This window comes from Eretmochelys imbricata, chromosome 1 (assembly GCF_965152235.1).
Source record: "Eretmochelys imbricata isolate rEreImb1 chromosome 1, rEreImb1.hap1, whole genome shotgun sequence".
Taxonomy (NCBI): Eukaryota; Metazoa; Chordata; order Testudines; family Cheloniidae; genus Eretmochelys; species Eretmochelys imbricata.
This window is the reverse complement of record NC_135572.1, coordinates 281,453,144-281,467,489: the sequence shown is the minus strand read 5'-3', so window position 1 is coordinate 281,467,489 and position 14,346 is coordinate 281,453,144. Positions and strand designations below refer to the sequence as shown.

The 14,346-nt window shown below is 36.2% G+C and overlaps 1 protein-coding gene across 1 annotated transcript in view; it reads right to left on the bottom strand.

The window, feature by feature from the left end:
* The window catches only part of CEP290 (centrosomal protein 290), a 106,480-nt gene that overhangs the window by 25,074 nt on the left and 67,060 nt on the right, over nucleotides 1–14,346 (bottom strand). Inside the window, exons 27-39 of the mRNA XM_077832587.1 lie at nucleotides 13,839–14,044; nucleotides 12,153–12,304; nucleotides 10,582–10,693; nucleotides 9,734–10,189; nucleotides 7,240–7,404; nucleotides 6,826–6,933; nucleotides 6,600–6,734; nucleotides 6,087–6,353; nucleotides 4,387–4,494; nucleotides 3,114–3,313; nucleotides 1,938–2,151; nucleotides 1,196–1,333; nucleotides 256–477 (exon numbers count right to left, since the gene is read on the bottom strand). Of these exons, the coding sequence (XP_077688713.1) occupies nucleotides 256–477; nucleotides 1,196–1,333; nucleotides 1,938–2,151; nucleotides 3,114–3,313; nucleotides 4,387–4,494; nucleotides 6,087–6,353; nucleotides 6,600–6,734; nucleotides 6,826–6,933; nucleotides 7,240–7,404; nucleotides 9,734–10,189; nucleotides 10,582–10,693; nucleotides 12,153–12,304; nucleotides 13,839–14,044 (2,483 nt within the window). The remainder of the gene's footprint in view (nucleotides 1–255; nucleotides 478–1,195; nucleotides 1,334–1,937; nucleotides 2,152–3,113; nucleotides 3,314–4,386; nucleotides 4,495–6,086; nucleotides 6,354–6,599; nucleotides 6,735–6,825; nucleotides 6,934–7,239; nucleotides 7,405–9,733; nucleotides 10,190–10,581; nucleotides 10,694–12,152; nucleotides 12,305–13,838; nucleotides 14,045–14,346) is intronic.

Below are 14,346 nucleotides of genomic sequence, written 5' to 3'. Positions count from 1 at the left end.
ATCTTTACCTCAGGGAGCTGGTCTCTTTCAGCCTCTTACCCACATTTGACATCTGCAACAGAGAATGCCAGCCAATAGCTTGGTGGCACCCCCACTACACTGTCTGGTATCTGCTGCCTCCAATCTCAAAATTTTCCTCACCATGTATTGGTCCCTCTGCTTGATAATCATATTCAGTCTTCCAAAAACATTACAGCCATTAGAGAATATTTGACTGAATCCCTAGATTTTTACACTAATAAAAACTAAGCTCACCTGAATGCTATTTGTTAGTCTTTTTATCCGCTTTTTCAGTTCTTCATTTTCATTTTCCATTTCTTCTTTTTCTCTTAGCCCTTTAGTAATGGCTTTTTGCTTTTTTTGAAGTTCTTGATTTAAATCATCCATCTCATCTAATAAAGAGCGCTCTCTAGTTTTACTTACTTTAAGGGCATCTTTGAATTTTGTAAGTTGCTCATTTAATTCCTCTATATGAATCTATAAAAATAAATTTAAAAAAGTGTTATTCAGGGTTGCCAACTAATTAAAACATATTGAGGTTAAACAGGTATATTTCCTGGATTCCACAGACATTTCTCAAATCAGTTATTTCATATATTGTCAACTATATTTAAGTAATCTGTAAAGTAAAGTAAAATATGTTTAAATAATCACTTAGAAGATAATTTGTAAATTCCTATAAATCTGTTGATATGTTTAAGTAGCAAAAAGTCAGTCTGAAAAACATTTTTAAGTTTAAATTTAAATAAGTAAAACAAAACCAAAATAATCAACTTTTGGGGTGTTTTTTTTTTTTTAAATGGCAAAACCAAATTTATTTTCTGTGTTAAAAAAAAAAGCTGCCTTAGATTGAACCTTTATATATCATGTTTAAGCCTGGTGCAAGTGTTCTGTGCGTAAATTCTAAAATTCTGAAGAAAAAATGTAGGCTAAATAGCAGTACTGCATGTACTTATACATTTCATTTGATTATTTGTTTTAATATTGAAAAACAAATGTACACAGTGGGCCCAACCCAACTGCCAAAAAAGTCAACAGAAAGACTGTCATTGACTTCACTGCGAGTTGTGTCAAACCTCATAACAGTACAACATTCATTATTATAATGCTCAAAATGAAATTATAAACATTGTGTTCTCTTTTTAAATAAGAATACAATGTAGAACACAGTATAAGGAGGTTAATTAGTGCTTACCGTGAGCTCCTTTGTTTGTTTGTCAACAATCTGCTGAACATTCATGTATGCCTCTTTTTGTGATGCTACAGAAATAATCTGCTGTTCAGCATTAGCAGTCATTTCTGATCGGAGCTCCAAAAGCGCTTTACTCAAAGCCTGAAAATATCAACAAATTCGTTTGGTAAGTAAGCAAGTTGCTGAAAATGAATGTTAAAAAATTGCTAAAGGGAATTAAATTTTACTACCTTTTATGTTAAATTACCCATCTGTATTCCATACTAACAGCACAATTCATATCATCTTTTGGTCTGTTTCCATATGATTTACAATGATAAGCCAGATTCACTGGTATGCTCTGACTGCTTTACAATACTCTGGCAACACAAAAATCACTATAAATGCAGCTTAGTTGGCTAGTTAAACTAAGCTTAAGGCTGTTTTGCATCGCCAGAGTAGCACAAAACAGCTTAAGTATATCAGTGAATCTGGCTCCACAAATTACAGAGCAGTTAAATTCTATACCAAATTTCAGTCATTTTCTGGTCCTTTTTCTACAGCAGGCTACACAGCCCTAATGAATCTCCATAAAAGGGCATCTTTCAGGTATTCTTTGTCCATCTGTTAAACCCGACAGTGGCACTTCTGAAAAAAAGCTGTGGAAATGTTTGCTATACATAATTTTCATAGTTATTTGGTTTTACATCAACTTCTTGTCTTCATGATAGATGCTAAATAATAAAATAATTTTAAAATTACTTACTTTCTGTTGTTTCTCTTTTAAGGCTAACTGGTTCTTCAACCTTTCCACTAGGTTTTTCATTGTAGTTGTTGGCGCTCTATTATTTGCTTCTTTTTGGGCCTCTAATTCAGTTTTTACTTGCAGCAATTCCTTCTCTATCTCAGATAACAGGTTCCTCAATTCATTTGCTTCATCTTTCATTTTTTTCACTTCAGCTACATGCTTTTCTTCAAGCCTAGTACAACAAAGTAATAAATAGCAGTGTCAAGAAATACTTTATTTAGTAAGCTCAAGGTGGAATAGAAAAGGCTGAAAAATATTACATGTTTTTGATCATTTCAGCTAAGTTTTTCTTATACAATGGCCTACAAAGGCAAAAGCACACAGAAATCTGGAAATCACAAAAACCTTCTACAAAGTGTGTCTGCATAATCCAATAAAAAAAAAATCACCTAAAAGTGAAATTAGAGAATTATTGTGGTTCCACTTCCTGAATTAATACCAAACAGTGATCGAATGCACAGCACCAGTGGGACTACTCACATGAGTAAAGCACGCAAGATTAGATAATTTTCTTTTCTTAAACGTATCATTTGGGCTAAATTTTCATGACTTTCATCTCTGTTGCATAGCAAGCTCAATACGTTGTTTAAGATATACAAGAAAATATTTTTGACAGTTCAAAAAACTATGTTCAGTGCACCAAAAAATTCAATTAAAAAGGAAGTGTTCAATAAGGGGACAAATGCAACATTTATAATTGACCACTACATATTCTAAACAACAATTTTCATATGATAGCCTTGATGACAACCCACAAAATAAATATTTTCAAGTTACACTTGTGGGGGGTGGGGTGGGGGCACTGGGGCTCCCAGCTTCAGTCCCCCGCTGCTCCTGGCTTGTGGGTGTGGGGGAAGAGGTTTGCTGGCTTCAACCCCATGCTGCTCCCAGCTGGGGCTGGGGGGCTGCCAGCTTCAGCCCCGGGGCTCCGCAGTCCCCCTGAAAGGGCTCATGGATCCCTGGTTGGGAAGCGCTGGACTAGATGATCTCCTGAGGTCTCTTCCTACTCTAATCTTCTGTGATTCTAATTCAATAAATGGTCTTAATGACACAGGATTAAATTTTAGACTTGTAGCTGATTGGTCTAATCTAATTATTATCTGAATTGTAATAATTGTATATCTAAACACTTACTGAGCCTTGATGCTTTCAAACTCTCTGATTTTTAATAAAGTAAGTTGTTTTTGTTTCTCCAAATCAAATGATGTTTTCTTTAATCTGCCTAGAAGTAAAGCAATAGAGTTGTCCTGTTCTGCTACTGTTTGTTCCATCTCAGCCAGACGAATGAAATGTTTGTTGGTGGGAACTGATAAAGAAGGTTTTTTCATTAACTCCTATAAAAACAGAAAAATCATTCATATTAAATATTCTACATCTTATACAGCAAAGTGTTGCAATTATTTCATTATGTTAAATTTGATCCCAAACATAACCAAGCAGCAACATTTACACTATATTTTATAACCAGTGATGTGACTCAACACTGTACCCATATGTTAGTCACACTGAACGTTGGTAAATGGTCTCTGTATCTGAAGAGTAGTTATATAACTGGTTAAATATAGGTGGTCAGTCTTTGAGAAACAGTGTCAAAAGCAAACCTTCAATTAGGATGGAGCTTATTTTATTTACTGTAGGACAGCGATTCTCAAACTTTAGCAACCCAAGGGCCCCCATTTTGATTTAAAACTTTTCACAGACCCCCAAGCTCCCCACCCTAGGCTCCGCCCCCACTCCACCCCTTCCCCCAATGCCCCACCCCACCTCTTCGCTCTCCCAGCTCCATGCTTGCCCCTCCTCTTCCCTGCCTCTTTCTTTCCCCTCCCCCGAGTGTGCTTCATCCCCACTCCTCCTTTCCAGAGCCTCCTGCATGTCGCTGAATAGCTGTTCCCCGGTGTGCAGGAGCTGCTGGGGGGGGGGAGGGGAGAGGAGCAGTTGAGGGAGGGAGGGAGGGAGGAAGGAAGGAAGGGGGAGGAGTTGAGCAGTGAGGCCCGCAGATGCCCTGGAATACCCTTGTGGACCCCCAGGGGTCCGTGGACCCCAACTTCAGAAACGCTCCAGTAGAATATTAAAAAAGGAGAGAGAAAATGGAAGACATCAACCTCCCCATGGGCTCTCTATAGAATAGGACACGTTGAATTATGCACTTATATACACAAGTACCAAATGTGTTGATTGACCCTTATTTCCTCACTCATCTTTCTCAAATTCTTTCAATTTCATCTTCATACAATAATAGTGTAATGATAGTCTTACTCATTTATCTTCCTGTTTATACTATTTTGAACTGAAAAACTGCTCCTCTGGTATGGAGGATTAACATAATTTTCAAAATTTACAAAAAACAAAACATACAAACAAATATACAATACTGAACAAAACAATCCCCCATCCCAAACAAACCTACCAAAGCAGTTTGTTTGAATTTATTAAGTGAATTATCAGCTTGCAAATCTAGCTTCTGATGTAGAACCTGGAGGTGGTCTTCATGTTTCTTTGCGATTTCCTCTTGCTCCTATTAGCACAAAATGAACATATTTTCTTATTTCATGTATACATGCATGATACTCCAGAAATCCATGGAACTGCTGTACTTTCCATGCTAATTACTTGAGTCTTTGAAATAGAATCTGAGTTGAGGAAATCCCATCACTGGCAAGCAAATATAAGCACTAAGGAATTAAAGTAATTTCATTATCCTGGCAAATTTTTCTAGGAGAGAAAAAAAAAAAGTAACTGACCAAAACTACATGAATGCAATGTTAAATTAAGCCTCTCAGAATGTTCAGATTTAAGTCATAGTATTACATTTTTCTGGAAGTGTGCAAATACCCAGAAAGAGACGATTTTCCCTTCTTTAATTCTCAAACGGCAAGACAAAGCTTGGAGTTTGTAACATTTTGTACTCTCACTAGTGTTGTGTACATAGGCAGCACATCAATCATAGGACACTCCTTATTCAGTCAGGTTTCAGAGTAACAGCCGTGTTAGTCTGTGTTCGCAAAAAGAAAAGGAGTACTTGTGGCACCTTAGAGACTAACCAATTTATTTGAGCATGAGCTTTCGTGAGCTACAGCTCACTTCATCGGATGCATACCGTGGATACTGCAGCAGACTTTATATACACACAGAGATCATTGTTTCATGATCTCTGTGTGTATATAAAGTCTGCTGCAGTATCCACGGTATGCATCCGATGAAGTGAGCTGTAGCTCACGAAAGCTCATGCTCAAATAAATTGGTTAGTCTCTAAGATGCCACAAGTACTCCTTTTCTTATTCAGTCAGGCAGACCAAGGAGTATTTAACAAATTGATATGGTCATGCAGGAGTCACTGATTGTGGGTCTGACTAAGAACAAGACTCATGGAATCTCAAGGAAGGCTTTGAGCATGTTTGCCTCTCTGCCTTCTTTTTATACTGTTTTCAATGCTATTATACTCCCCAAAGAATCTATTCCTGCCTTTCCTGATTATTCTCTCTACCATCTCCTTTAATACTGTCATTCTCTTCACCGTTTCTGGTCTTTTCCCTCCTCTATTTATTCACCTCATTTCCTCATCAAACTGGCATCTTTAACAAACTTTAAATTCATCTTAAATAATTTTTTTTAAGTTCTTATATAGCTAATGAATAAAATGTTTTCATGACTGCAGCCACAGGTCACAATCCTACAATGAGACCTGTGCAACAGTCTACCCATGCCAAGCTTGCTGCATGATCTGGGCCATAATGATCCCCTACAGCACAGAATTCTGTATTTTTTTCAAGGAAAGTGCATGAAAAACAACCAAAATGTAGAATTATACTATTGGTTAATTTCATGCATCTATCACTGCAGACTTTGCTTCCTAGGCCTCTCATATTAAAGAAATTCCAAAGGAGAACAATCAGAAATTTTTTACATAAATAAATTTTTAAATACAAGAGGTTAAGAAAACCTGAACTTTGTGCAATGAGAAATTCATAATGAAGGTCCTGTTCTGCTCCTACTGAAGTCAATGGGAATTTTGCCATGCCTTCACTGAAAGAAAAACTAGACAAAAAATTAACTCAAACTCTTAAAAAATATATATATAATACAAGATAACACAAAAAGTGTATATACCTCTCTAGCTTTTGCAAGGAGATGCTGATACTTCTTCAACACTTCCTCCTTTTGATTTAGTCTTGCTTGCATATTTGTAATGGTTTGGTGGGCAACTTTCAGGGCATGGTGGTATTCTGGATCATCTTCTTTTCGACCTAGCTCAGCTATTATCTTCTCTCTTTCTGCGGTTACAGGTAATCGAAGCCTTAGTTCATTTATAACTCTGTCCCTTGTTAGAACATTTTGTTCTGCTTTCCACAGTGCAGTTTCTTTCTCTTTGAGTTTCTACAACAAAGGAAATTATTACTAATCTTATAGAAATATTATGCTTAAAAAAAGAAATGTGTCAGAATATGTCTAAATCGAATTATAAATCAAAAAATGGCTTTGTATTCTATTTTCCCTACTTGGGATTATTAGACACACTACACACCAATACAATTATAATTTGTATTTCACTGTGTGGAATTTTCACAGCACAATGTATTTACATACCAAATTTATTAATACAGTGTATATACATCCAATTACCTCTTCTAATAAGTTGCAGGTTGCCCGAGTTTCTAGGATTGTTCGAACGTGCTCCCTAATTTTCCTCAAAGCTAGCTCAAGCTGCTGTGCAAGGGGCAAACTAGGATCTGGAACTGAACCTGTAGCCTCTTCAAGCTGCACAGAAAAGACAGATATGAACATTATTTCTCTGACAAGTCTAATCAGCACACTTATTAATTTATTTAAAATAAATCAGTATAGGTACCTTTCGAGCAGTACTAAGTATTTCATTTTGCTGACGGTCATATATGTCTAGTTGACGTTCTAACTCTACTTCTCTCTGATCCCAAGCCATCTGCCGCTCTTCAAAAAACTATAAAAAAAAGTTTGATTAAAGAGATCTACATTGAAATCCTGACCCACTGATGTCAATGAGAACATTAATATTCACTTCAACAGGGCAAGGATTTCACCCCTACTTTAGAGAATTTGAAAGCAATTCCAATGTGCCAGTGACGGCAATACATCTTTAACTGTAACAGCCTGGGAAAACAGACATTTAAGTATCATACATTTTGTACATGTAAGTTATGAGTTTTTTAAATGTAACAAAAGAATTTTAAAAATCATTAAATAAAACAGAAAATATATTATTTTTACATCATGTAGAATTTTATACCTTGCTCTGCTGTACAATTTCTTCTTCCAGACTGCTGATTGTACGCTCATATTCAGAAATGATATTATTCAAATATTTCATCTCTTCTTTTTGTTTGACTAACTCTCGATTCAGTTTAAGGTCCTGGAGACGAAGTTCTTCCATTTTCATATGCCACTCAATTACCTGATAAATAACAACAGTTCGTACAGTTCATTATCAATATCATCTTAATCAGATAAAAATAGCATTTAGGGAATTTGGATGTCTTTTCCAAAGTGAAACTAAGTTTGCAAAACCACCCAGAAAAGTTGCATATAACGAACTATAACATTCAACTATATATATATACTAATAGTAGCAATATCTATCACTTGCATTGTAGAACTGATCAATTAAATTGTTTTTAATTTTTCACTTGATTAATATAACTTCATGAGCAAAGTTTATGAATGAAACAACGTTCATTTATAAAACCAGTTACCCCAATAACTGGCTAATTGAGTTTCACTGTCAATCCAACTGCTGCTTAAATTGCTGAAACTTACACAGTTTCAACATTGTAACTTCTGTTCACTGTTTGCCATTCCTTACACTTGTCCATATTGTAACTCTAATTCCATTTTAACTTGTCCCAAACTCCATTTTAAAATGCTCGCTTCATTTTGTAAAAGCTTGCTGCAACCTTCATTTTTGCAAAACCCTGCTGTAATCTTATTAGTTTAGTTTAGATGTGTGAATGAGGTATGTATGAATGATGGAATCAACCTCCAGCCCCAGCCTGTCCTGATGAAATAAAGTGTAAACACCCAACGGTTGAAGATGCAGACAACAGCTCTGACAAAGTAAGAGGAGCCCACCCCCAAAAGAAAAGAACAAAAGTACAATTGAAGAAACATTAAAGCCAGGTCCTAGGCTGAAAGTCATGTCTGCAATTGATGGGTGATCAATGATGCCAAACCCAGAGCCAGCGTGACACAGCAAGACCTATAGACTCTGGATTTAAACTAAAGCCTACAAAAAGGATGGGTGAGATGGAAGACTTTGAAGGGTAACATTCTGCTGCCAACATGGAAGGGCATCAGTGCATGCCCAACAGAGACCCAGCTCTTCCTTGTGCCTGGCTTTCCTGGCCAGTTAGCCGCCACAAGCTATGAACCCAAGCCATGAACTCAAGCTACATTCAGGACTGATATCTATACAGCATCTTGACAGGTTTCAGAGTAACAGCCGTGTTAGTCTGTATTCGCAAAAAGTAAAGGAGTACTTGTGGCACCTTAGAGACTAACCAATTTATTTGAGCATGAGCTTTCGTGAGCTACAGCTCACTCGATGAAGTGAGCTGTAGCTCACGAAAGCTCATGCTCAAATAAATTGGTTAATCTCTAAGGTGCCACAAGTACTCCTTTTCTTTATACAGCATCTGCAGAACCTGTGTGTGTGCGCATGAACGAACGTGTGAATGAATGTGAAACTGAATGAAATATAACAGCTATAACTGACTGCCTGCTATGATTCTTTTTGTATTCACAATAAATGTGACATTTTGTCTTATCCCCTTTAACAAGATCCTGCTGGTTTTTATTTTATTGGTATAACAACATAGATCCCAAAATGCTCAAAAAACTTTACAGACTGATTGAAAACTAAATATACCAAGGGCACTTTACCCACCATTGTAATACAAATGCTTTAAATAGAGAATGCAATACTATACAATAGTTAGGACAGAAAATGAGACTGTCTTATTCAGTTCAAAAGTAACTATCTAGAAAAGGAAAAATATAATTACCCAAATAACGATTTGTCCAGGATGCCTGACTAACATCCCTACTCTTACCAAAAAAAAAAAAAGTGACATGGGCTTTTTAATGGCCAAAAGTAGCTGGGACTTGTGCCAAAAGCGGGTAGCACAGTGCTTCCTATTTCATACTGAATTGAATCTCTAATACCACTTCCTACAGCATTTAAATTTGCTTTAGAGGCCTTCAATCAAAAGAAAAACCAAGTCTGACTCTGCTTAGATTATGGGCTGCTCTACACTACCACGTCAAGTTGACTCAAGTTATGCTACTTAAATTACAAGAATAACGTAACTGAGGTCGACGTAGCTTAGGTAAACTTACTGAGGTGACTACACCACGTTGGATCTACAGGAGACGCTCTGCCACTGACTTCCCTTACTCTTCTTGGAGAGATGGAGTACGGGAGTCAACCAGAGAGTGCTCTGCAATCGATTTAGCAGGTATTCCCCAGACCTGCTAAATTGACACCGCTACATCGATCGCAACAGTGCCAATCTACCAGTAAGTGTAGACAGGGTCTTATATATCAAGTAGTAAAGCTGTCCATTATCCTTTCTTTAAAAAACAAAACAAATTGATGTTACAATACTGCATATTCTGAAATCATGAAGGCACATATTAAAGCAGAAATTTTGAGTATACAGTAGATTAAAGTTTTAAATTAAACATATGTAAAATTAATTATTACTAAAAGCTATAAAATGTCAAACCTTTTGGGCTCCTCTTGTATCTTTCAATGTGCCTATTAGCTCTTCTAAACCTTTTACTTTTAATTCCATCTCCATTGCTCTGTTCTCTATGTTTCGACGCTCTTCCTGGGCATGCTGGACTTCTTCCATGACTTTTAGTTTGTCGTTCTGTAGCTGAATCATGGTTTTAGAGAATTTCTCCTGTTGTGTCAATGGCAGAGCACCACTAAACTGTCGTCGCAGAGATTGCACAGTCTGGCGTAGATGTTTGGCTCTATTTCTCCCTTCTAGTCGGGCGTAGTATAATCCCTGCTCTTTGTCGTCAAGCTTCTGTTCTAGGCGTAGATTATAAATCTCCATCTTTTGCAGTTTCATTGTAAGTGCTTCTAGCTTGCCCACAGCAGTGGTCTCACTAATCTGAAGAGCTACGATATGCTGGTGTAATTTTGCAATAAGTGCCTTTTCATCTGACTGTGCCTAAGCACCAAAATATATAACACAGACATTTTTTAAAATATAAAATCATTTGTTGAAAATTAAACGTATTTACATGAACTGTAAGTTATTACCACATTACAACACCTATCATACTCCCAATGAAGTTAATGGCAAAACTCCTTTGGGCATAAATGGGAGCAGCATCTGGCCTCATATCAATTCATGTTTTGTTCAGTATTACTTCTATAGCCAAAATAATAATAAAAAAAATTGTTTTTTCAAATACAGATTTTAAAAATAATATTTCTCCAAAATATCATGCAAGTACTTTCATAACCTAATATTAAAATATTCTATCCCTAACCCTCCCTCCCAAAACACATCAGTTAACTATAAAAAGTCTTAACAAAGCAAGGCAGTACTGACCATACCTGATAGTCTAAAACTTGCATTCGAAGGGATTCCACTTCCTTCTCTCTGGATTGCTGCCGTGCCTCCAGAGCTGCAACTTGCATTTTGGCAATATCAGAAAGCTCCCTTAACCTAATGGAGGGAAACAAGAATACTATCCCAATTTAAAATATTAAATAATCCTTCAAGCTAAAATGGTGTCCAAGTTCCTTTACCAATAAAATGTTAAGCTCTACTACACAAAAGATCCTGAAGAGAGGTGTTAAAGGCATCTCTCCCTCATATTAGGAGATTTAAAGTTAACATATTTTTCAGCATTTCCAGATCTTTTCCCCTCTCATATACAAGTATGGATCAGTAATTTGGATACTGTCCCCGTTATTAAAGCTCCTGCTAATCTCTTCTCATGCCTATTTTGGAAATAAGAGGTTTATTGATCTGATTCTTCAGTTTCACTATTTACGTCAATGGCAAACATCCCAATTGACTTCAAGAGTACAGGAGCAGACCCATTACAAGCATCTTATTAAAAATGTCTTTACAAAAGTTTATAGTTGCTCTATACAGAACAGAAAAAAAAAAAAAAAAAAAAAGCCCAGTAGAGAGGTGTACTGGAAGGGGTATAGACAGTTTACACAGAGAGACCACTGTTCACAGTCACATTTATATTTCTAGGCCACAAAGGTTAGTATTTCAATTCATAATCTTGTGAAGTCAGAAAGATGAACTATAAATATCTTGTAGCATCTTTATAATCTCTGCAATTATATGGCATTGCAGATTTGCTTTTAACTTTTGGAGATTTTGCTACACAAAAGTCTTAAGTGTATCTTCCACAACAAAAACAATAATTTTCTTTTCCTGCAAAAACAAAAGCCTAATATTACGTAAGAAAAATGTATTTAGAAACTATTCATTTTACAGAGTATATCATATTTGTTTTCATGTCACTTCCTCTGCTATTTTCTACTGCAGACATTCTTATGAAAAAAAGCTATTTGTTATGTCAGATGACAACTTTCAGAAGGGCACATATGGCAGAAGATCAATTCAAAGATCTTGTTTTGGGGCAAATATAACAACACTTAGGTAATGATATTTTAAATACTTTGTATAAGCAGGATTCTTTCAAAATACTTTTTAAAAAAAATACTCAATGAAATATCAATGGATCTTCCAAAAATTAATATTTTTGTTTTCCTGCAGTATTTTCACCAGTTTTCTATACACTTGATAAGGATTCAACAAATGGAACAAAATATTGTTTTGCTAATTTGTCTGAAATATTTTAATAAACACAAAAAGTTGTATCTAATTAAGAACCTTATGCACGAAAGCATTTAAGCACCTGCTCACATTCATACCTATTCAGGACAGCACATAAGCATTTGCTTAAGTGCCATCAGAATCAGTGTTCTTCTAAATCAGATCCTTTATGTAATGCTTCATCTGAAATTCCAGGTATAGAATATATAAAGACAGATGAAAATTGTTTTACTGTTAATGTAGAAGTAACATATATCTGTATAAGTCAAATTATGGAATACTTCCAAACATACTGTAATACTAAATTTGGTACTTCTGCACTTACTTTGATACCTCAATCTTCAGCTCCATTTCACTCTTCTCTAGCTCCATGATTTTTCGTCTATCCGCACCACTTATTGCTTTACTCACACTGTTTGTCAGTTCATCTCTTAATGTCTGTTCCACCTTTTGTGCCTCGAGGTTGATTTTAGTAAGCTAAAAAAAAAACCAGTATATTTGCTAAACGTATTTGGAATAGGCATACAATATATTTTTAGTCAGCACAAAATGTTGTGAAGTTGTATTTAGTGAAACTGTTTCCTCTCAGTTTCTTCCTTTGGTTTTCTTTTGTTCTACTCTGAAACATCCAACTTCTTCCTTACAACATTGCATGCACGTCAGAGTAGCTCTGTAGGCATCCCTACAACAAAGTATTCTAAATGAAAACCAATATTTTCAGTTTCTTGAAACAGTGAAAGCAAAAAACTAACTATAAAATGGGGTAGAAAAGTAGAACAATACTTGGACTATAAACTCTTCAAGACAGGGATTAGCTTTGTTATATGTTTGCACAATCCCTAGGACAAAGGGGCTGGTACTACAAATAATAAGACTCACTGAGCAGTGTATTTATATTACCATTACTAGCCAGCATTTTCACAATAATGTCACTAGTCATTTTTGTCGCTCAATTCGAGACATAAAATCATAAAATAATAGGGTTGGAAGAGACCTCAGGAGATACTCTAGTCCAACCCTCTGCTCAAAGCAGGGCCAACCCCAACTAAATCATCTCAGCCAGGGCTTTGTCAAGCCAGGCCTTAAAAACCTCTAAGGATGGAGATTCCACCACCTCCCTAGGTAACCCATTCCAGAGCTTCACCACCCTCCTAGTGAAGTATTTTTTTCTAATATCCAACCTAGACCTCCCACACTGCAACTTGAGACCATTGCTCCTTGTTCTGTCATCTGCCACCACTGAGAACAGCCGAGCTCCATCCTCTTTGGAACCCCCCTTCTCAAAAGGGCCAGAACTTAGGACAGTTAGTGCTCAACGTTTTCTGAAAATCAGGCCCCTTGAAGAAGTCTCAAATTGGGCACCAAAAATTGAAGCACCCAAGGTCACTAGTCACTTTTGGAAATCAAATAAGCTTTGGGCCAAGACAGATTTCTGCAGGGCCTGAAGCAGCACAGCAGAAAGCCCTGCAGACAACATTTCAAGCATAAGACACAACGTAGAAAAGGACACAGAAGGCTTGTGAGAGAGTCAAGATAGCATTATTTTGTGGGGAAGAAAGGGTGGAGGAGGATGCAAAAGCCAACAAGGTCCGAAATGTATGCAAGACCATGACAGTCACTGATGATCATGGAAAAAATAGCAGAAAACAGTTTATAATCAGTTAGAACTTGGGAACAGAAAGATCAAGAACTGTAATCTTTGCAAAAATCTGGTTGCCAAGGAACTAACAAGGTTTTGCAATATGCCCACTCTGTGCGAGTCATAGTATACCAGCATTAATTTTATAGTGAATAACTAAGTTCAGAAATAAATTACTGACAAATTAATATATTACATATTAAATATATCTCTTCAAGCAAAAATCTATTCACAAGCAGCTACATTTCGATAAGTAAACCTATCTATCAAAAATGGCACCAAAGGTAGGTATCTAATAGAGCAACACACAAAAAGCTCAAAGTGCATTTCTAGGATGTAATTGACAAATTATATAATTACATCTCTTTATACCTCAGCAAACTTTGTTTCCAGTTCAAAGTTACGTTCTTCCACTTGCTTTAAAGTATTTCTTAAGTGTTCATACATTCGTTGCGAGTGTTCAGCTCTCTGTCTTTCATTTAGTTCCTTCATTTCCAGCACAGTGATTTTCTTAGAAATAGAAACAATCTCACTGTTGGTAATTGCTTTTGTGGCCTTGTCCATGGCATTGTCACCCCCTATGTTCAATAATATTTTAATTAGGCTTAACAAGCTTTTCAAATTAGAAAAACAACAATGCAACTTCTTAAAGTAGCACAGGTACTTTTGATTTATCTCTATAAGGAACCAGAACACCTAAACAATTTTTGGAATTGGAAGAGCTAGGCATTTAACTAGTCCTTCCCCATCACACATCAGAAATCTAAAAAAATCTTATCCATTTTTAAGAAAACATTAGCTATGTAAGAAGATTCCAGGATTATCACACAATCTGTGTCACTCTGAAGTCTAGAATATTTGTTGAGTCCGTGTAAAATGA